The 23,734-nt window shown below is 40.1% G+C and overlaps 1 protein-coding gene across 1 annotated transcript in view; it reads left to right on the plus strand.

Moving 5' to 3' along the window:
* The first annotated feature begins 1,303 nt into the window (after positions 1 to 1,303).
* The window catches only part of LRP6 (LDL receptor related protein 6), a 176,536-nt gene continuing 154,105 nt past the window's right edge, over positions 1,304 to 23,734 (plus strand). The window contains exon 1 of the mRNA XM_086714063.1: positions 1,304 to 1,752. Within this exon, the coding sequence (XP_086570189.1) occupies positions 1,698 to 1,752 (55 nt within the window). The 5' untranslated portion in view covers positions 1,304 to 1,697. The remainder of the gene's footprint in view (positions 1,753 to 23,734) is intronic.

The following is a 23,734-nucleotide window of genomic DNA, read 5'->3' on the forward strand; positions in this document are numbered from 1 at the left end:
ACGTCCCAATGCCTGCATCATTTCACTTCACTTCATCTCTCGTGTAGACATTTTATCATTTCACATCATCACATGAAGAGTGAGTACAGGAAAGATAGTTTGAGAGACAGGCCATAGTCACAAAACTTTTATTACAGTATATTGCTGTAATTGATCTATTTTATGGTTAGTTATTGTTGTTAATCTCTTCGTGTGCCTAATTGATAAGTTAAACTTTAACTCAGGTACATATGCATAGGTAAAACCGGTATATGTAGGGCTGGGTGCTATCCATGGTTTCAGGCACCCGCAGGAGGTCTTGCAGTTAAGGAGAAATTTTTGTATAAGTAACATGGTGGAAGTTCCTCCACTTGCTCGCCCGTCTGCCTCCGGGTAAGGGCCTGTGACAGCCGTACAGAATTCACCTGATGGCTCCATTATGGTTAACTCTGGCTGGAGTTGCCTCCTCAGCTGAAGTTGCCACTTCTTTTTACGGGGTGGATGTCTGGGCTGTTCCACCGGGAAGCATCAAAAGCAGCAGAGGCTGTGCAAAACCAGGCTGAGATTCTGGTGAATCTTTTTCTCCTCAAGCTGCGAGCTGATCAAAAAAATGGCAAAGATTTATCTATAAATGCAACTCGTAAAATCCCAAGCACAGTCCTTACCAATTGTCCCTTTGCTCTGTCTTAGGTGCTGACGCATTTATCCTGGAATTTTACCTGGCCGATTAGAAATCTTTAGTCCTTGTGGGAACTAATTCTGGGGATGGTCTGTAATTCTGGAAAGCCACGAGAAAATAAAAATCTCTGTTCTGAGTTGGCGTTTGGACATCCTCCCCGTATCACGTTTAAAGCTGGTGTAAGCAGCATTAATCTTTATTTTCCTTAACAGAGAAAAGCGTAAACCCATTTCCAAGCCCCAAGATTGAACTCGTCACCCTGTGCCGGGTCCCGCGCGGCTCCCCGCGCACGGCCTGAAGCTCCGCAGCCGGCCCGCCGCCTCCCGGGTCCCCAGCCCAGGTGTCAGGCAGCCGGTGCCCGGACCTCCACCTGGCTCGGCCGGCGGCGACCGCACAAAGAGCGGAGCAGGCGGCGGCCCGGCCGAGCCGCAGAAAGTAGTCCCGACCACGCCGGGCCGATGTTGTTCGACGTCGCTTCACGCCCTCCGCGGGGAGGGCCGCAGCGGCCGACCCAGGAAAGAATCCCATAGGAATGCGCCAGCGGGAGGCCTTTTCCCTCCAGCTCGCCACTGCTCGCCTGGCAGATCTCCCGGGGTCTCCAAGCAGAAGCCGTGCGCGCGGCCCCCCACCTTCTTCCGCAGCTGCTCGGGAGGCGGCGCCGAGGGAGGGGCTCGCCCGCGCGCAGGGAGACCTTCGCGGCGACCCGTGGCGGCGGCGGGACCGCGGTATCCCTGCGCCGCTGCGTGAGAGGAAGAGGCTGAATGAGGAACTGCGCGGGGGAAGCGGGGCGCCGGGGGAGGAGGCGGCGGGATGGAAGCAGACGCTGGCGTCGCGCGAGCCCCCGGCAGAGCGGCGCGGTAGAGAGGACGGCGGCGGCGGCGCGCGCTGAGCCTTGACGTGCCCCTTTCTTTCTTCTCTCTCTGGAAAGCTGGGAAGCATGAGCGTGCAGACCTGCCGCTGCGGCGGCCGCCCCGGCTCCTCGCCTCCCCCTTTTCTGGCCGCCCCTCGCCGGTGAGAGAAGAGAACGCGAGAAGGGAAGATGGGGGCCGTCCTGAGGAGCCTCCTGGCCTGCAGTTTCTGTGCGCTCCTGAGAGGTGGGAAAGGGGGGGGGGAGCGGGAAAGTTGGTGGGATTTGGGGGGGAGGTGGCCTTGTTTTGTGTGTGTCTGGGGGGAGGGGGAGGGAGGGAGGAGAAGGGGAAGAGGAGCCAGGAGAGGCCTGGTCGTGGGGAAGGAGAGAGAAAGGGGCCCGGGAGAAGGGGCTGTGCGCTCCGCCTGGCCACAATGCAGACCCCTTCCTGGGGTTCCGGACCTTCCCTGGACACAGAGGAGCCTCATCTGGGCTGCTTGTGTAGGTGAACCCCTGGAGCTCCATTCTATCGCAGTGACTGAGGGTCTGCGTGTCCCTTTCTGCCGGGAGTCATCCGGGAGAAGGGTCTTTGTATGGATTTTGGCTTTTAAAATGTTGGAGCCGAAGATGCTTTAACGTTGGTCTTCTCTCTGGAAGCCCCCACCTTTTCTGTGTCTCTTACGTGAACTTTTAGAGCCTTCTTACTATTTTTCCAGGCCTTGTTACTACTAATAATTGGCTTCCGTTGGGGATCTAATGATCCTGGGTGAGAGCACAGTTGGAAAGTGACTCCGAGGTTATAGGTCGAGCGTTTCAGCACTGGGAATCTTCTGAGCTTCAGCCCATAATAAAATAGAAGCGTTGCCCTTGTAACCCCTGGTATTCAGGACTTGCCCCTATTTTCGGAGCCTGCAAGTGTACAGTTGGCACTGAATAGGAAAGTCATCCTTGTGTGAAGAGGAGCCTGTCCTGGGACCTAAGTTATCGTTTGCTGCGCTCCCCTGGGGGATTGCTTGGCACTTTGGTAAGAAACGTGGGCTATTCTAGGTATTTTGCTCCGAGAATCGCATAGATTCGACGGCCCTGTGGTTTTTTGAATTGCCCTGTAAAGCTGTCACATACGCCGTGACTTTTATTTTGTGACAGTTCACTAAGGTTTTTGATTGGCCCGCAAGATTTCAACAGCTCTTCTCAAACTTACCCGTGTGGAAGTGGTGATGAGTCTTGCTATTGAGCATTTACCAGCAGAGGAATTTACGTGTGGATCGATGCAGTGGCTGTGGCTTTGGTTTTGTTAAAATTCTCACGTGTTCATGGCAAATTCTTTTCAGGTATAAGACCTCTTGAGTCCATGGAGATTTTTAGCTCTTCATTTAACAAATTAAACTTTTGTTAAGCCTCCATAACTTGCTAAAGTTTACAGGGCACGATGGTAACTCATGATCTTGTGCAAATGAACCCAAGATGCCTTCTGTGTGTGTATATTTGTGTTGGATGAATGTGATTGACTTTTTTTCTTTTTTTTTTTTTTTGAGTAGGAGGAATTTTTTTTTTTTTCTGTAGTTACTCTTGCAGGATTATTACGTTTGCATGTTATATCTACTTATACTTAATAATTATGACTCACTGTCAGCATATTCCAAACTATTTTCGCATGTCACCCCCAGAAAGACAGTGCTTGCTTAATTGTCTTGGCAGAGAATTTAATACAGTGTTGTGTACTTGAAAGGCTTAATAAGTATATGTTTATTTCATCATCGTATAGTCTTTGTTGAAAGGGGATCTTGCTCTAGTTGTGAGAAACATATTTGACCTAAGAATATGCATATATTTTAAGACAGAAAGTTAGTAGTTAAATATGAGAGTCAGCTGGTTGGTTAAAGTCCTCGGGAAATCTAAGTCCATAACCTGGGGATGCTTCTGGTTGCCTGGCTGTATTTCTTGGAGGGTAAGGGTGTGACATAAATGCCATTTGTTTAACACCAAGTTTGAGTCTAGAGTTGGGTTTGTTCGTTACTGGACTTCAGAGAAATTGTACTTGAAGTATTAATTTGAAGTACGGTGTTATGTAAGAACACCTAAAAGAGTTAATAGTTTAAACTGCCTCATTTCTACCAGCAAATTTCCAAAAGTGGACCTCTCATTTTCAGTGTAGCATAATGATAGTATAAGGTGGTCTTTGAATTTATCAGTGCTTAACTGTGAGTACATATTATTTGAACTAAAAAATAGTCTTTTGATGTGAAAGATTTTCATTCATAATTTAGGTTTTTTTCATTCCTTGATAATGTCATTCTGTGTTATAATAGTGGCATTAGTTGACCTTGGACTCTGAGGAGAAAAATGTGATTAACTTGTCGCGTTAAGATAATTTTTTCTGTAGAGGAGTTGTTATGAGGAGTTAATATTGGGATGATGGGTTGATGAGAGAGTTCGGGAGACCTTTTGTCCTGTAGCGTTAAGTCAATAGCTGAAAGCCAGGGAATAATGCGGTCATCGTCTGGGCTGCATCCCTAACCCCTATCATCTGAGGACAAAGTGTAATGGAAAGATTTGGGGATTTCAGCACTAAAATCTTGGGTTCAAAGTCTGTGCTTCTCTGTTTAATAACCTTGTGATTCTGGTCTAGTCAGTCAATTTCTCTGGGTCTCAGTTTCTTTACCTGTAAAATGTAAATAGTAATACTGACCTAATTTGCGTGTTTAACAGGCATATTAAGTGAAATGATGAATATCAAGTGATTTGCTAATGTTATTTTTTGTTATAATTTTTTATTGTGGACATATTCTCAAATGCCAGGAATTTGAGACTTAATTTGTGTAAGATTTACAAATTCTTGTGGCCAGAAGAGATTTTGATCATTCTGGTCTAACTGCTTAATTTGCAAGTGAGGATACTCAGAATCAAACAGATTATGATCTGATTAAGCTCCTATAGCTAATTAACAGTGGAAGGATGGTAGGGATTTATTGGTAGGGATTTATTAATAGTAGGGATTTATTGTTCATTCTTTTAGCAAATATGTATGGGAATACCTGCCTACTGTATATCAGGCTCTGATGGTATAGTGGTGAGCAAAATAGCCATGTCCCTGTTCTAATGGACCTCACAATCTCGGTTGCCATCCTTACTGTTCTCTTGGTTCCATCCAGGTACTGATTAGAAAAGATTATATCTCCAATTTTCTAGAGCAAATATATATATATATATATTTAAATATGTATTTATTTTTGAGACAGAGGGAGAGTGAGAGCATGAGCAGGGGAGGGGCAGAGAGAGAGAGACACACAGAATCTGAAACAGGCTCCAGGCTCCGAGCTGTCAGCACAGAGCCCAATGTGGGGCTTGAACTCACAAACCGTGAGATCATGACCTGAGCTGAAGTCGGACACTTAACCGACTGAGCCACCCAGGTGCCCTTAGAGCAAATATTTTTATAAGATTTTTATAAATTTTGGAATACCATTGTGTGTATAATCTGTAAATACTATGTCCCAACTTATGTTGAGGAGGCTTTGTTGTTTCATAAAAATTTTTTGCTACTTAGTTTTTTAGAAAATATTATTAGTTTTTGTGGGATGGTGGTAAATACTGTACAAACAAGCCACTAGTGTTTTCTATCTTATATTTTGTAGAAGTGGTCCTTGGAAAAGCATTTGCTTTAATATCAAGTGGAACAAAATCTTGAGGAGGTAGAGTGAATTTTGGAGTGGGAATCAGGAGAATTAAGTTCTCATTCTAAGTTTGCCATTAGCTAGCTGTGTCGCGATCTTGGGTAAGTCACTTAATCTCTGTATACCTTATTTTCATTAGGTATACAGAGATGCATAATTCATATTAAAATGTTAAGATCTCTGAGAGAACGTGAAGAGACCAATTTTAATTTTGTTTAACTATTTCCCAAACTTGGGAATATTTTTTCCATAAATTTTTTTAACATTCTGGTGAATCTTCGATCTAAGCAACACACCTGGAGAGGGCTGGACTGGATGACCCTTTGAGCATTAGGTTAATTAACATGATTGATACTTTTTAAAAATTTATTTTGAGAGAGAGAGATTGCACGTGCACATGAGCAGGGGAGGGGCAGAGAGAGAGGGAAAGAGAGAATCCAAGCAGGCTTTGCACTGCCAGTGCAGAGCCCAGTGTAGGGCTTGAACCCACAAACGGTGAGATCATGACCTGAGCTGAAGTCAAGAGCTGATGCTTAACCGACTGAGCCACCCAAGCACCCCTGATGTGATTGATACTTGATGGTAATTTCATATAGTTAAATGTGATACTTTCATTCCTAGTTACTTGGTTTTAGGTTTGCTTATCTGGCTAAGGAATAATTTGGGTACGAGTAAGATTTCAGCTCTTTGTTATTATGAGGCCTAACAGACTTTTCCCATTGGTTTGGTTTTTCAGCAACTTCTTTGTTTTGCCTTTTTTTTTTTTTTTTAAAGTTTATTCATTTATTTATTTGGAGAGAGAGAGTGTGCATGCATGAGCAAGGGAGGGGCAGAGAAAGAGACAGAGAGAGAGAGAGAGAGAGAGAGAGAGAGAGAGAGAGAGAGACAATCCCAAGTAGGCTCTGTGCTGTTAGTGCAGAGCCCACTGTGGGGCTTGAATTCATGATCCATGAGATGATGACCTGAGCTGAAGTCTAGAGTTGGACGCTTAACCAACTAAGCCACCCAGGCGCCTCTGTTTTGCTTTAATTGGAGGTTTTTCCATTTGCTGAACTGAAATATTCTTTCCGTATAGTTATACATGCTTTGGCTATCAGAAAGGACTCTTTTTTGAATATCAAATAAGACTCTGTGGAGGGTATATAAATGAAAATGTTTTACGTGAGTTTATAATTTGAACATGTTGGAAAAACAGGTAACACAATAACCTGTTTAGGTCATTGTAGATACTCTTGAAATTTTAATTTCATCATGGAAACTTCATTGCAAGTTATATTTAGAGAAGATTATAAAGAGGGGCAGGAAGATATAGGCTTTGTGGATAAATTAAATTCAGATATTCTACTACTTTATGTAGTCTTGGACAAGTTACTTAGCTTTAGTTTCCTCTCCTGTTAAGTAGAGGTAATATCTTACAAGATTTCTATGAGAACTGATGGGATAATATTTGCAAAGGGAGAGTATGGTGCACAGTCAGTAGTAGACTTTGAATAAATGGCTACTAATATTAAGATGGCTAAATTAAAAGAAACATTAATGCTCAGGAAAGACTAGTAAAACATTTAAGTGCCAGGCACTGTTTTAGGGAGCCAATAATTTTAGGCCAGTGGTTTTTCAACTTTTTGACTCTTCTACAACTGAAACAAAAACTCCATGAAATACCTTTATTTCCGATATTGTCTTTTTTTATTAAAAAAAAAAATTTTTTAATGTTTATTCTTGATACAGAGACAGGGCATGAACAGGGGAGGGGCAGAGAGAGAGGGAGACACAGAATCTGAAACAGGCTCCAGGCTCTGAGCTGTCAGCACAGAGCCTGACTTGGGGCTTGAACCCATAAACTGTGAGATCATGACCTGAGGCGAAGTTGGACGCTTAACCGACTGAGCCACCCAGGTGCCCCTGATATTTTCTTTTTTAAGTTTTTATTTATTTTTTAAGTATTCTGTACCCCCAACGTGGGACTCAAACTCTTGACCTTGACATCAAGAGTTGCATGCTCCTCTGTCTGAGCCAGCCAGGCTCCCCACTTCTGATATGTTATGTTTTATTTTATATAACTAAGTTGCTCGCTATTAAGTTTACCTTCTAAAGGATTGAAGCTTTATTTAACACTATTTTAGGTGAGTATTATATATAAACCAGAGGATAAATAGTGCAGTTGATTGTGATACTTATTTACTTGTTTAAGAGTTTAGTATGGGCAGAATGATTTTATCAAAACATTGTCTAATTGAGAAAAAATTTTAAAAATGTTTATTTCTTTTGAGAGAAAGAGAGGTAGAGCATAGGCAGGGGAGAGGCAGAAGAGAGGGAGAGAGAGAATCCCAAGCAGCCTCCGTGCTGTCAGTGCAGAGCCAGATGTGGGGCTTGAAGTCAGAAACCATGAGATCATGATCTGAGCTGAAATCAAGAGTTGGCCGCTTAGCTGACTGAGCTACCCAGGTGCCCTGAGAAAATTTTTTTATTCTATTATTTTGTTATAACAGTTAAAATTATTCAGTTGATGAACTTCTCCCTGCAGGATGGGTAAATGCTATACCAACTTCCAGCATTGCATGTTTCACTCTTCATATGAAAGTTTTTAATGTGTCTTCTGTAAAATGAGCCTTGCGTTGTATGTTTTACTCTTTTTTTAAAAGTAGTATATTTTATTTATTTTTGAGAGAAAACGTGTGTGCACACGCACGAGGTGGGGAGGGGCAGAGAGAAAGGGGGACAGAGGATCCAAAGTGGACTCTGCATGGATCAGCAGAGAGCCCATCGTAGGGCTCGAACTCATGAACCATGAGATCATGACCTGAGCCCAAGGTAGACGCTTAACTGAGCCACCCAGGTGCCCCCATGTTTTATTCTTCATATGAGAGTTTTTATGTGTTTTCTGTAAAATGAGCCTCACCTTAATGAATAGAACTCTGCTCCATGTGAATAACTTTGAAATTACATAGTCAAATACATAGACTAGGTGACCTAAGAATAGGATATTTGCCCTTGAAATTACTAATTTAAAATTAGAGGAAAACAGTGTTAATTTGATATTATTAGCACACACTTTGTTTCTCAACTGTTTATTTGTGGCAGTTGACTATCTTCACAAAAAGTTCAAGACATTCAGATGTGCCTGGGCTCTGTTTGTTGAAAATTAGTGGTGCTTTAATGCTGTGATCCTCTTAGCTGTAATGTAACTTGCTAATTTTTGTTTCTGTGATACCTTGCTTGGCAGGGCCAGGAGATTGGGGATACAAAGTGAAATCATATTTTTAGCTGAAAAAATTTATTAGTTAAGTGAATTTTTAAGTTATAAATTGACATTAGGCTTAAAATTATTGATTACATTCTCAGTAAAAATAAAAATGCAGGGCGCCTGGGTGGCTCAGTCAGTTAAGCAGCCGACTTCAGCTCAGGTCATGATCTTATGGTTCATGGGTTCAAGCCCCGAGTTGGCCTCTGTGCTGACAACTCAGAGCCAGGAGCCTGCTTCAGATTCCGTGTCTCCCTCCCTCTCTGCCCCTTCCCCGCTCTTGCTCTGTGTCTCTCTCAAAACTAAATAAACATTAAAAAAAGTTTATAAAAATGCAGAGGTGAATATGATTTGCAGTAGTCATGTTTTTCAAGAAAATAGTCACTCACTTATTGGAAAATGATACCTTTATCAAATTCTATATGTTTGGCCAGGAAGCTGTTTTCTCTGATGGCCTTGGTTAGTCATCCTAGACCATTTATCATCCTAGACGTTATCATTCCTAGACCAAAATCATTGGATATAGGGATAGGAGTCTTTCTCATTATTGGCCAGCTTTTATTGAAAGATGGAATTTAAGTGTATCCATATATCCAATTTAAAGATTCTGTATTTTGCAAGTCTGAGAAAGCTAACATCTGAACTTGATTAATGTGAACTCTTAGCTACAATTTATATGGTCTTTATTTGTAGGTTTCTTGATTTATGCCAGTGAAGACAACAGCTCTTTGTTAGATATAAGCTGTTTCAAGAATAGGTATTTTTCCTTCGGTACTACCATGTACCAGAGCTTTGCCTGTATTAGGTATTCTAAATTTTACATTTTTTTTTTTCAACGTTTATTTATTTTTGGGACAGAGAGAGACAGAGCATGAACGGGCGAGGGGCAGAGAGAGAGGGAGACACAGAATCGGAAACAGGCTCCAGGCTCTGAGCCATCAGCCCAGAGCCCGACGCGGGGCTCGAACTCATGGACTGCGAGATCGTGACCTGGCTGAAGTCGGACGCTTAACTGACTGCGCCCCTAAATTTTACATTTAAAGCGGTATAAAAAGATGTGAATTTTTATGGCATTTATACAGTTTGTTTTGGGGCTTCATTTTGTGTTTTGTCTCAAGTCATTTATTAGATATGGTATAAATTTGTAGGTACTGTAATTTCTTTTAGCACAGATTAGATAGAGAAAACTGAATCAGAAATAAATCAGCATGTTTCTACCTGAGAAACTAATCAGAAATAAATCAGCATGTTTATATATCTGAGACTGAATTTGAAATGTGAATTATGTAATATATTGTCTGGTTTTAGGATATAACTCTTGCATTGGTAATATAATTAGCAATCTCAAGTAGTTTTTTAACCCTGTTTTTTTTTTTTTTGTTAAAGATATACTTCACATACCATAAAGTTCTCCATTTTAAAGTGTCCAGTTCAGTGGTTTCTAGTATATTCACAGGATTGTACAGCCATCACCACTGTCTAATCCCAGAACATTTCATCACCTCCAAAAAGAAACTTCATACTCCTTAGTAGTCACTTTCCATTTCCCCTTTCCCCCAGCCTCTGGTAATGAGTAATCTACTTTTCGGTGTCTACAGATTTGCTTATTCTGAACATTTCATATAAAAGGAATCATACAACATGTAGCCTTTTGTGTCTTGGTTTCACTTAGCATAATGTTTTAAAGGTTCATTCACATTTATAGCATGTATCAGTATTTCCTTTTTATGGTTGAATAATCATTGTATGGATACATGAAGTACTTTCGAATGAGTGTGGTTTTGATCATTGGGATCTTTTTTTTTTTTTTTTTTAACATTTATTTTTGGGACAGAGAGAGACAGAGCATGAACGGGGGAGGGGCAGAGAGAGGGAGACACAGAATCGGAAGCAGGCTCCAGGCTCCGAGCCATCAGCCCAGAGCCTGACGTGGGGCTCGAACTCACGGTCCGCGAGATCGTGACCTGGCTGAAGTCGGACGCTTAACCAACTGCGCCACCCAGGCGCCCCGATCATTGGGATCTTTATTTGGAGAAATTATTTCTGAAATCTCTTTCTGAAGTTATAGACATTAAAAAAAGTCCTAAGTTCCTCTTTTTTCTGCTGGAGAAGCACTGAGTAGTTCACCAGCGTCTCGTTTCTGTGTACTAACTTACACAGAGCCCTGTCTCAGTTAACCTTTTTTTGCCAAATTCATATTAGATTAATAGGATAGAAGGGATATTAGAAATTACCTGGCCCAAATTCTTCATTTCATGAAGGAGAAAGGTGAATGACTAACTTAAGTCTAGATTGCTGGTACTCTGGACGGTAATTTCACATGCATTGCTTTCTGCATGTACTTAATTTTACCTGGGCCTTATTACAGTTTTGAAGATGATACCAGTCATTTAAAACATTTTTTTAATGTTTATAACTGAGAGAGAGAGAGAGTGCAAGCGACGGGGGTGGAGGAGGGGGAGACAGAATCCGAAGCAGGCCCTAGGCTCCGAGCTGTCAGCACAGAGCCTGACGTGGGGCTCGAACTCATGAGCCGTGAGATCATGACCTGAGATGAAGTCGGGTGCTTAACCACCTGAGACACCTAGGCTCCCCTATACCAGTCATTTTTAATAGAGGAAAATAAATATCAGTGTTATTTTAGACTTTGCAATAGGTGGTTTGTCATAATACTGTTAAATAAAAACTAGTCCGGATTTAGGTAAGGAGAGACTATTTGAAAAGATTATTATAACAGGGAGAATGCTCTGACTGAAAGATCTGCAAGTGTCTCAAATTAAACACAAAAAACTTTTACAGAGTAGGGTAAGCCGGGCCAGCAGGAGCTTTCAGTGGAGGTGAGTAAAGTGGGTGGGGGTGAGCAGATTGCATGATCAGGATAGTTTAACTGGATTTGTTTCCCCCCTATGGTCAGCAGATGCATGGAATGAGCTGTTAAGAGAGGAAGTCCTGGGGCGCCTGGGTGGCTCAGTCGGTTGAGCGTCCGACTTCAGCTCAGGTCACTTCAGCTCAGATCTCGTGGTCTGTGAGTTCGAGCCCCGCGTCAGGCTCTGGGCTGATGGCTCGGAGCCTGGAGCCTGCTTCTGATTCTGTGTCTCCCTGTCTCTCTGCCCCTTCCCCGTTCATGCTCTGTCTCTCTCTGTCTCAAAAATAAATAAATGTTAAAAAAAAATTAAAAAAAAAAAAGAGTAAGTCCTGCATCTACTTCCTTAAACTTAGGGCAAGCCAAAGTTTAGGGGCTTGTGGGAAAGGGGAAAAGCCTGACTAAAGTTTGGTCAAGCCAACTCAGTGGATTAAGTAATGAACAGTTGTGAACACTTGGTTAGTCCCCCTGTTCAAAACAGAATTTTTCACTATTAGGGGTATGTTTTAGTCTGCTAAGGCTTACAGGCTTTTTGCTATAACAAAAATAGTGTAGGGGTGCCTGGGTGGCTCAGTTGGTTAAGCGTCCGACTTCAGCTCAGGTCACGATTTCATGGTTCGTGAGTTCAAGCCCCGCGTTGGGCTCTGTGCTGACAGCTCAGAGCCTGGAGCCTGTTTCAGATTCTGTGTCTCCCTCTCTCTCTCTGACCCTCCCCCATTCATGCTCTGTCTCTCTCTGTCTCAAAAAGTAAATAAACATTAAAAAAATTTTAATAAAAAAAACAAAAATAGTGTAGTTTGGGTAGCTTATAAACAACAGAAATTTATTTCTCATGGTTCTGGTGGCTTAAAGTCCAAGATCAAGGTTCCAGCATGATCAGTTTTTGGTTGAGGATCTTCTGTGGATTGCAGACGACTTACCTCGCTATCCTCACATGGTGGATAGCAGAGAGAGGAAACAAGCTCTCGACTCTTGAAAGGGTACTAATCCCATTCATGAGGACTCCATCCTCATGACCTTATGTAATCCTAATTAGTCCCCAAAGACCTCATCTCCTAATACCTTCACATAGTGGGGGTAAGGTTTCAACATAAGAGTTTTAGGGAACACAAACATTCAGTCCATAACAGGGTAGAGTAAGAGTAATTGTGAAGTTGATATCATTAGATTTGACCTGATTATTTATGTAGGTATAGGCCTTATAAGTTTGCTTTGCTGAACATTTTTATAAGGAATCTTGGATTGGACTTGAGGAAAAAATTTAGTATTGAAGTATAATTGCCATGCAATGTTATATTAGCTTCATGTATACAGTACAGTGATTTGACAATTGTGTACATTACTCAGTGCGTATCATGTTAAGTGTAGTCATCTCTGTCACCATTTAGTGTTACTACAGTATTATTGGCTATATTCCCTATGCTGTACTTGTCATCTCTGTGACTTATTTTATAAGTAGAAGTTTGTACCTCTTAATCCTCTTCATTTTTTGCCCATTCCCCCACCCATCTTCCCTCTGGTAACCACCAGCTTGTTCTCGGTATGTATGTACGAATTTATTTATAAAATGTATTTATTTAAATTAGGTTCCATGCTCAATGTGGGGCTTGAATTCTTGACCCTGAGATCAAGAATCATACACTCTAGGGGCGCCTGGGTGGCGCAGTCGGTTAAGCGTCCGACTTCAGCCATGTCACGATCTCACGGTCCGTGAGTTCGAGCCCCGCGTCAGGCTCTGGGCTGATGGCTCAGAGCCTGGAGCCTGTTTCCGATTCTGTGTCTCCCTCTCTCTCTGCCCCTCCCCCGTTCATGCTCTGTCTCTCTCTGTCCCAAAAATAAATAAATGTTGAAAAAAAAAAATTAAAAAAAAAAAAAAAAAAGAATCATACACTCTACTGACTGAGCCAGCCAAGCGCCCTTGTTTTTTGTATTTAATAGTTTGCTTTGTTTTTTAGATTCCATATATAAATGAAATCATATGCTATTTGTCTTTGTCTGACTTATTTCACTTAGCATAATACCTTCTAGATGCATCTATGTTGTCACAAATAGCAAGATCTCATTCTTTTCTATGGCAGAGTGATAGTCCTGTGTGTGTGTGTGTGTGTGTGTGTGTGTGTACATATACCACATCACCACACTTTCATTCATTCATCTAGTGATGGACACTGGATTGCTTCCATATCTTAGCTATTGTAAATTATTGTAAACATAGGGGTGTGTATATCTTTTCAAATTAATGTTTTTCATTTTCTGTGGATTAATAGCCAGTAGTGGAATTACTGGAGTATATGGCATTCTATTTTTAATTTTTTTTTTTTTAACGTTTATTTATTTTGGAGACAGAGAGAGACAGAGCATGAACGGGGGAGGGTCAGAGAGAGAGGGAGACACAGAATCGGAAACAGGCTCCAGGCTCTGAGCCGTCAGCACAGAGCCTGACGCGGGGCTCGAACTCACGGACTGCGAGATCATGACCTCATCCGAAGTCAGCCGCTTAACTGACTGAGCCACCCAGGTGCCCCTCTATTTTTAATTTTTGAGGAACCTCCATACTGTTTTCCACAGTGGTTGCACCAGTTTACATTCCCACAAACTGTGCCTGATATTCCCTTTTCTCCACATCCTTGCCAATGCTTGTTGTTTCTTGTGGTTTTGATTTTAGCCATTCTGACAGGTGTGAAGTGATAATTTCATTGTGGTTTTGATTTGCATTTCTCTGATGATTAGTGATGTTGAGCATCATTTCATGTGTCTCTTGTAATGTGTATGCCTTTGGGAAAATGTCTCTGCAGGTCCTCCGCTCATTTTTTTTTTTTTTTTAAGTTTATTTCTTTACTTTTGAGAGAAAGAGCAAGCACGTGGGGGAAGGGGTAGAGAGAGGGAGAGAGAGAGAGAATCCCAAGCAGGCTCCGCATTGCAAGGGTGGAGTCTGATGTGGGGCTTGAATTCAGGAACGTGAGATCATGACCTGAGCTGAAGTTGGACGCTTAACCAACTGAGCCACACAGGCGCCTTTGTCTGCTCATCTTTTAATCAGATTGCTTTTTGTGTGTGTTAAATTGTATAAGTTCAGTATGTATTTTAGATATTAATTCCTTACAAGTATCAAATTTGTACAAATTTGCAAGTATCTTCTCAGTAGGTGGCCTTTTTTTTTTTTTTTTTGTTAATGGTTACCTTTGCTGTGCAGAACTTTTTATTTTGGATTTCATTTTTAAAAGCTTCTTGAAGCTAGGAAGCCAACTCAAGAATTCACTATCAGGTTTCACTTGTAGTACCTATAGATGCTGGTGAATTCTTGACATTCTCAAATGTGTCCTAGGGTTCTTGGGCCTGACTGGGAGTGATCTTGCTTACTTCTGCAAAGCTTGGAACTCCAAGCCAAGTACCAATCCTTTTTTCCTAAGAGGACTGTGAGCACTGGCTTCATGAAGTCAGCCACAGCTCCTTAAATCTGTCTAGTCATATTTGATTAAATGAGCACCACTTTCAAAAATGGCATGCCAGTCAAAGCCTTGGTTGCATAACCAATGTTTCCAACTAGTGGGACAGACTCTTATTGAACTTATGCAAATAACTGTATTGCTGGGAAAATAAGAATACACAATGAAAGTTTTTGAATTATGGAGGAGTCAGACAAGGAGGAAAAATGTTTTATTTCTGTTTACAGAAGCATAGTCTGCTTAAATCATTAATGAGTTATAGATAACTTAAAAGAAAAAAGAAAAGAATTCTTTATATCCAGAAAATGGGACATTAAAGCATCAGCAGTATCTTAAATAAAACTTGTGATCATTCTTCATCAGTTTATTCAGTCCTGTTAATTCTTGTCCTTCTAGATCTTTGGTTAGTAGTCTTATGAACCTATCTGCTTCTCCACTAGCTTTTTAGAAATCCTGATTTAGTCCACTGGTACAGTCTCAAAGTTACTTAAGTGATCAGAAGCCCAAGAGTACCTGGTATAGTCCTTTTTCAACAGTCCTTTGAAGATGAGCACTCTAGCTAGCTTATACCTGATTTGCAAGCACTTTCAGGAAAGCATCAGAATAAAAAAAAAAACAAACCTGTAGATGACAAAAGACTTAAAATGGTGGTGATTAACTTACTCCTGATTATTTAATTTAATTAACCAATTTATTATTAAGTAATTTCTATGGTCAATGTGGGGCTTAAACTCATGATCCCAAGATCAAGAGTTGCATTCTCTTCTGACTAAGCCAGCCATGTGTCCCACTATGGATTATTTTATTTTTAAAGTTTATTTATTTTGAGAGAGAGAGAGTGGGGGAGAGGGAGACAAAAGGGGAGAGGGAAAGGAAGAGGGAGAGGGAGAGAAAGAGAGCATTGTAAGCAGGCTCCACATTGTCGGTGAGGAGCTCGATTTGGGGCTCGAATTCATGAACCATGAGATCATGACCTGAACTGAAGTCTGATGTTTAACTGACTGAGCCACCCAGGTGCTGCCACGACCCCCCCCCCCCCCCCCCAGTAATTTTAAAAGCGAAAGATCTGATGAGAGTTTGTTATAAAACATAATGCAATTGATTAGGAAATTTGGTTTTGTGACATGCAAACCAAAGTCAGGTCAATCCAAAAAAGTTTTAGACAAAATATAACCATAATGATTAACCTTATTTTAAAGAAGAGTGGATATTATATCATCTATGTGATGAATGTATATGATCTTTGCAGCGAATAAAACTGTAAAATATATCATAATCCTGGGCCACATGTCCCATCAAACATATAGTTAGAGCACATCAAGAATATATCAAAATTAAGAGGGAATGGGGTGGGAAGGAGGCCAAGAACAACAACAAAGAGAATATACCGAGATTATTAAGTAAAAATTTTAATAAGTCTGGAATAAGTCCTAAACATCTACATAATAAAATTCCTTAAGTAAGTGATGTGAATTCTGACTGAGAAACATGAGCCTATTGTATATGACGAAGTTAACATAAAAATGTGTAACTGAAATGATCACTGATGACACAGTATTGTTGTCTAATATTAGGAAAAGCAGCACCAGGACTCCTGATAAATAGAAACATATCATTAACAGAATATTGATAAATTCCTAGGAATTTCATGTAATTTGTTAAATAATATTTTACTCATATGATTTAATCTAGGGAATGTAAGCATCACTTCTGATTTGCCATGTAATAACATTTTTTTTTAAAGATTTAATTTTTTTAAGTAATCTCTGTACCCAACGTGGGGCTCAAGCCCATAACCCCAAGATCAAGAGTTGCATGCTGTACCAACTGAGCCAGCAAGGCGCCCCACAAATCATAACATTGATCAAATTAACCTAGTTATTTTTAACACCTCTTTTTAGAAGATGAAAGAAGAAATTCTTTGTGAATTCCCAGGGACCCTTTGGGAAATTTTGAAGATAGTCATAGGGGCAAGATACATCATTTAGGACTTGATTTAGTAAAAGCAGAGTGTCAGAGTTGTAGGAGATTTGGAGATTTGAACGTTTGATTAGATAGGATGATGGGTCATTGAGAAGAACTAGTTGGCTACCCATTTAACCAAAGTGTAAAAAATTTTATTTAAAGTAACCATAGGAAGGAACATGATGAAGCATAGCTCTCTCAAAAGTGAGAAGGATTTTTGTTTTGTTTTGTTTTTGTAAATAATCAAGATATGATAAAGTCAACATCAAGCACAGGAAATTCTAATTTTTTTTTTAACATTTATTCATTTTTAAGAGACAGAGACAGAGCATGAATGGGGGAGGGCAGAGAGAGGGAGACACAGAATCTGAAGCAGGCTTCAGGCTCTGAGCTGTCAGCACAGAGCCTGATGTGGGGCTCAAACTCATGAACCACGAGATCATGACCTGAGCCAAAGTTGGACCCCCAACCAACTGAGCCACCCAGGCGCCCCTCAAGCACAGGAAATTCTGATAAGATACGGGATTTTCACTTTCTAGGGAGATTATTTAGAAGGCAAAGAAAAACCTTTTATAACCTCTTTATTAAGAGCAGACCAGTAACCCGAGAAAATTTTGTCATTTTAATAGACTGAATTTTACTTTTGTGCAAGTAACAATATTTGATACTAAAGCACTTTTTGAAAATCTTACAAATAAACCCATCAGATCCTAGCCAGCTTTGACCACAACAAAAAAATTTCTTTTTCATAAACTTTTTGTAACTTTCTGTAACCATTCAGCTTTTGTCTTGCATCTTCTTCTTTCTATTCTGGAATAATTAGTCATTTTACTTTGGGACTATTTTCTTTTTCTTAATAAAAACACATCCTGCACACCTGTATACAAAGTTGTTCTTTTCTGTCACTTTTTCTCCTAGTACAGTTTCATTTATGAAATTATGGGGGCACCTGGGTGACTCAGTTGGTTAAGTGTCTGGCTCTTAATTTTGGCTCAGGTCGTGATCTCATGGTTCGTGAGATCAAGCCCTGTGTTGGGCTCTGAGCTGACAGCTTGGGGCCTGCTTGAGATTCTCTCTCTGTCTCTGTCTGTCCCCTGTGCATGCACGCTCACTCTCTCAAAAATAAATAAACGTTAAAATAAATGTAAGATTATGACTTAATAATTGCTTCTATTTTATGGAGTTGGAGACCTGAACTGCCTGTCATGCACCATCATTTTTCAGTAGACTGGCAGAACTTATGAATATATATATTTTACAACTTTTTATAGCCATACACTTCTCAATGTGGCAAAAATGAATATGCTTATAAGTAAACTCAAATATATGTATATATAGCTGCTTGGTAACCCTCAAAGTAAGGGGTAAAAAAAATATATAAGCTTGAAATGCTTATGCTGTATTCTATCTTATAGAAATGACCTTGTTATTTAATAAATATTGGTGAATTAGCATAGTTCTTGCAGTTTTTTTTAAACATTTTTTTAAATGTTTATTTTTGAGAGAGAGAGAGAGAGCACGCGGGCGAGCAGGGTAGGGACAGAGAGAGAGGAAGACACAGAATCTGAAGCAGGCTCCAGGCTCTGACCTGTCAGCACAGAGCCTGATGCAGGGCTCAAACCCACAAACCGTGAGATCATGACCTGAGCAGAAGTTGGATGCTTAATCCACTGAGCCATCCAGGTGCCCCAGCATAGTTCTTAACGTGTTAAGAAAATATTTTGGAAACTATCTTCAAGTTGGTTTATTACAAAACATAGTTACTAACTGAAATAATGATTGTCAGAACAACTTGGCTAAATACAAATGTAGATGTAAAGCTAGTTTATTCTGTTAGTAAACCTGTATAAGTTTAGGAAAAACATATCCAGATAGAATAAAAATGTATGCTTGTCTTAATTTTATGTCAATAACTCAGAAGACATAGCTATTTTTATTATACCAACAATATTGAACTAGTCTCATTTTCCAAAGATTTACTTAAATATGTGTTACTTTGGATTCTTAAAATACGTGGGTTAGTTTCTATGAAAAATACTTTTGAAAGTAGAAGAAGTTTAAGTTCCTTGATTTTTGGAAATCTTAGGAATATTCAATTTATATGAACAAGTATTGACTTTCAAACCAATTAGAATAGAACTCTTTTAAGGGATTTTATAATCTAAAATTATAATTGGTAATACCATCTAGAGGTAGGAAAATATTTTATGTATGTATAACACATGTTACATTAAAAAACATGTATTAAAATACTGTAATAGCATTCTGTAGTGACACTTGGTAACTACACTTGTGGTGAGCATGGCATAGATTTTTGAAATCATCATGTTGTACACCTGAGAGTAATGTAACATTGTGTATTATCTATACTTAGTTTACTTGCTCTGCATGAATGAAAGTTCTTTTAAAAAAGATTATGAAGGATTCGTGGAAACAACTAGTGCCCACTAAGCTTATTTCAGGTTTGACACGGTACTGACTACAGGAGAAGGAGGTGAGAGCCTTAGGCACTGAGACACAGGGAAATTTGGGTTGGTGTTTGGAGAAGCTTTGGAATCAGACCTGGGATTGAATTTGTTCTCCACATCATAAGCTTATTAATTGGATGGTCTTGAGTTAGGTAGTTAACGTCATTGATTCTTGATTTCTTCATCTGTAAAATTGGCATAATGATACCACCTACTTTACAGTATTGTAAAAATTAAATGAGACTATATGTAAAGCACTAAGCATGCTGCTAAGTTGTAGCTGATGTCATCCTCGTTATGTGTATAACTGTATTCTGGCATTTTTGGCATTATGATGGAAAAGTAGAATTCTGGTTAATGGGAAAGCACTGTGGGTAGGTGTCAGAATGAGCAGATTTTTGTAAGAAAATATGGAACCTAGAAGAACTCTAGATTCCTTACTGACTGGCTCTGTGACCACGGATAGGTCACTTCTTTGTGTCTTAATTCTCTAGTAAGGTAGGGACACCTGACTCAAAACCCTCACAGAAGGACATGGAAATCAAGTGGAATCATACATGTTAAACTGTTCTTTAAAATACAAAATACTGTATGCAAAAGTGATGGCTCTGTTATTTTTGTTATGAAGGTTAAGCATCAGAAGTTTTGCTGAGTGTGTCTCCCCAGTGGGGCTCTATTAACAGGCTACTTTAATGCCACTGCTCACATTTTTATTAATATTGGTTATTAACTTGGCCATATCATTATTAGAACTTTATTTATTTATTTACTTATTTATTTATTTACGAGAGAGGGTGCGAGTGAGTGAGGGGCAGAGAGAGGAGACAGAGAAGTGGGGCTCATCCGAAGTGGGTCTGGAGCTCCCCCAATGTGGGGCTCTAGCTCATGAACCATGAAATCATGACCTGAGCTGAAGTTGGACGTTTAACCAACGGAGCCAGCCAGGCGCCCCAGCAGTGATCTTGTTGAACATCTCCATCAGCGCTTTTGAGTGACCAGATGCATTGTCAACGAGCAGTAATATTTTGAAAGTAATCTTTTTTTTTTTTCTGAGCAGTGGGTCTCAACAGTGGGCTTAAAAACCAGTAAACCATGTTGTAAACAGATGTGTTGTCATCCAGGCTTTGCTGTTCCATTTATAGAACAGGCAGAGTAGATTTAGCATAATTTTTGAGCACCCTAGGATTTTCAGAATGGTGAATGAGCATTGGTTTCAATTTAAAGCCACCAGCTGCATTATCCCCTAAGGAGAGAGTCAGTTGGTTCTTTGATGATTTGAAGCCAGGCATTGACTTTAGCTGTGGAGGTTCTAGATGTTGTGTTTTTCTAATATAAGGTTGTTTTGTCTACATTGAAAATGTGTGATTTAGTGTAGCCACCTTCCTTAATTATCTAGATTTTCTGAATAACTTGCTTCTGCTTCTATATTGATACTTACTTGGTGCTTTTCCTTGCACTTTTATGTTATGGAGAGGCTTCTTTCTTTAAACCTCAAGAACCATCCTGTGTTAGCTTCAGACTTTTCTGCAGGTTCCTCACCTCTCTCAACCTTCGTAGAACTGAAGAGAGTTTGGGCCTTGCTCTGGGTTAACCTTTGGCTTAAGGGAATGTTGTGGTTGGTTTGATCTATCTAGACTGCTAAAACTTTTTCCATTATCATCAATAAGGCTGTTGTGCTTTCTTATCATTTGTGTGTTCACTCTAGTAGTACTTTTAATTTCCTTCAAAAGCTTTCCCTTTGCATTCACAACTTGGCTAATTGGCACAAGAGGCCTAGCTTTTGGCCTATTTGTGCTTTTGACATGCCTTTCTCACTAAGCTTAATCACTTCTAGCTTTTGATTTAAAGTGAGAGATGTGGGCCTCTTACTTTCACTTGAACACTTAGAGGCCATTATAGGTTATTCATTGGCCTGATTTCAACATTGTTGTGTCTCGGGACCTGAGGAGAGGGAGAGACACAGGGGAATGTCTGGTTGGTGGCACAGTCAGAACACATAAAACACTTATTGATTTTGTTGTCTTTGTGGGTACAGTTTGTGGTGCCCCAAGACAATTACAGTAGTAATATAACAGGTCACTGATCAAAGATTACCATAACAAATACAACAATAATGAAAATATTAGAAATATTAGGAGAATTAACCATAAGGTGAAGTACATACATGAAGTGAGCAAATGCTATAGGAAAAATGGCACCAGTAGACTTGATGCAGAATTGCCACAAACCTTTAATTTGTAAAAAAGGCAGTATCTGCAAAGTGCAGTAAAGTGCAAAGTGCAGTAGGGTGAGGTGTGTTCCCTTGTGATGAGCCAAGGAAATTGCCTCTGTAATCTCCACTGGAGGAGTCAAGGGAGAATAGAAAAGGCCTCACAGAATAGCTGGGAATATTCCTGCTCAAGAGTTAGGGTGTGATTCTCTACTCAAAGAGCCAGAGAAAAAAATTTCTTGGCTGGAAAATATCAAAGTACCATGTTGCAACAGACTAGATGTATGGAGCACTGATTCAGGAGTTGAAATTGAGGAAAGATACATGAATTTCTGGACAGGAGAGAAGTTTACATAGCATTATCAAGGTAGGGATGGTGTATGTCCGTAGTTGAAGCCCAGTCCTCATCCAAGTCATGTCACCGTACCAGCGTCAAAAATAAATCCCTACTTAGGAAGACACTTTATTTGCAAAGACTGTTGTGATGCTCTGACCATGAGGTATGTAGGTATCTGAAAATCAAATACCAAAAGGCTTTTCTCTTATAGATACAAGTGAATAGTGCCAGCAGGATCTTTGTGGGAGAGTAGGATAAACTGGTGGGGGTTAGCAGATGACATGACCGTGGTAATTTAACAGATGTTTTTTTCTGTGGTCACCTTATGCTCGGAACGAGTCCTTAAAAGAGGATGTTCTGCATTGTCTTGCTTAAGCTGAGAGCTAGCCAAAGTTTAGCAGTGCGTGGCGAGGAGGTAAACTTGACTAAACTTTGGACAAGTCAATAGGTAAGAAATGGGCATTTGTGAGCCCTTGGCCAGTGCTTAATATAAAATCCTTTTGGGTTAATGGCAGATATATTGGTTCTGGAAAATACCTTTTAGATATTAGTGCAGGTTCTAGAAAATACCTATTCGATATTAGTAAATATGTTTATCGTATTATTGTCAGGCAGTAAACTCTGCCAGGGTTTGGGGATAAACTTAGTTATAAGATATTGCTGCTGTTCTCAAGGGACAGAGGTCTTGGTTGAAATAGTAAATGTATTTTTAAAAATGCTAATATCAAATACATGGTAAAGACTGTAAGGTCTCAAAGAAGGAAAGCTGAGGCAGTAGGAAAGATTGATGGAATAGGTAAGGTTTAAATCTGGCCTTGAAGAACTTGCTTGCTGGGATAATGAGAGAGAAATACGGAGTATGGAAAATGAATACACTGTGGTGATGTAGTGCTCACAGTATGTTAAAAACCAGTTTGTATGATCCAGAGGCTATGAAAGTAAGTTAGAGTCATAGGTAGAAGTCACCTGGTGGTGGCCTGAAGTATTGAGCCTTTTTTATTTTAGGCAAAGGAAATCAGAAAGCTTTTTGAGTGAGATAAAGCAGAAGTATTTGAGGTGGAAAAGGATTGGGAGAGTGTTGAGATCACTTACTATTAGTTTAGGTGTAAGGTCATGAAGGTCTAGAGTAGGATAGTGGTTTTAAAAATGGAAAAGAAACAGATTTAAGGACATGCTAAAGAAGGATCAGCAAGACAGTAATTGGCAGACTGGGGGAAAAGGGAGGTGTCAAAGAGGGTACCAGTGAGATTAGAAAATGGTACTGTCAGTGTACCAGTGAGATTAGAAAATGGTACTGTTGACTCTTGAAGTGTTGTTTTGTTTTGTTTTTGGTGGGTTGGGGGGCAGGTGATGAATTGAATTTAATGGCTAGAGGAGATAGCCAACAAGAGGTTATAGGTCCAGTAGTCAAGATTAGGCTGGAGATGAAAAAAGTACCTGAATAGAGTTGCTTTATTGACCAGGTGAACTTGGCTTTCTCTACTATACTTTTGCATTTCAGGAACAAGAAAGAGAGAATCTTGGGGATATCTATAATTGAGAAGTGGCGGGGGGGAAGATTTGAAACTAAAAGGCAAATGAAGCATGACCAGAAAAATAAGAATAATAGCGTAGTATAGTATAAGGAGAACATTCTGTATAGGTAGAGCTATCGTCAACACTGTTGAATGCTAAAGAGAGGTCAAGAATAAGGACTGAGAAAGGCCATTGGATTTGGTTAGGAAGACTTGGAGAGAGTAAGATTAGTTGAGTGATGGGTGGAGAGTTACTGTAAATTAGAATAAGAGGTGGTGGTATGAAGTATATTCAATATTGTAAGATTTTGTGGTGAGGAGAAATACAGTTCTCTTGGTGGTAGCAAGGTTAAGGATATTAAAGTTTTTGATAGCAGGGACCTGGCAGGAGTCATTGAAGATCTAAGAAATAGGGAATAATCCATAGAGCAAAGATGCAGAGAGGAAGTAGGGAGGCTGAATCAAAAGTTCTGCTTTAACCTTAAAAAGGAGAAAGGGTAACTTGTCATTTA

The sequence above is a fragment of the Puma concolor genome, chromosome B4 (genome assembly GCF_028749965.1).
Source record: "Puma concolor isolate L17-30 chromosome B4, mPumCon1.1.hap2, whole genome shotgun sequence".
Classification (NCBI taxonomy): Eukaryota; Metazoa; Chordata; class Mammalia; order Carnivora; family Felidae; genus Puma; species Puma concolor.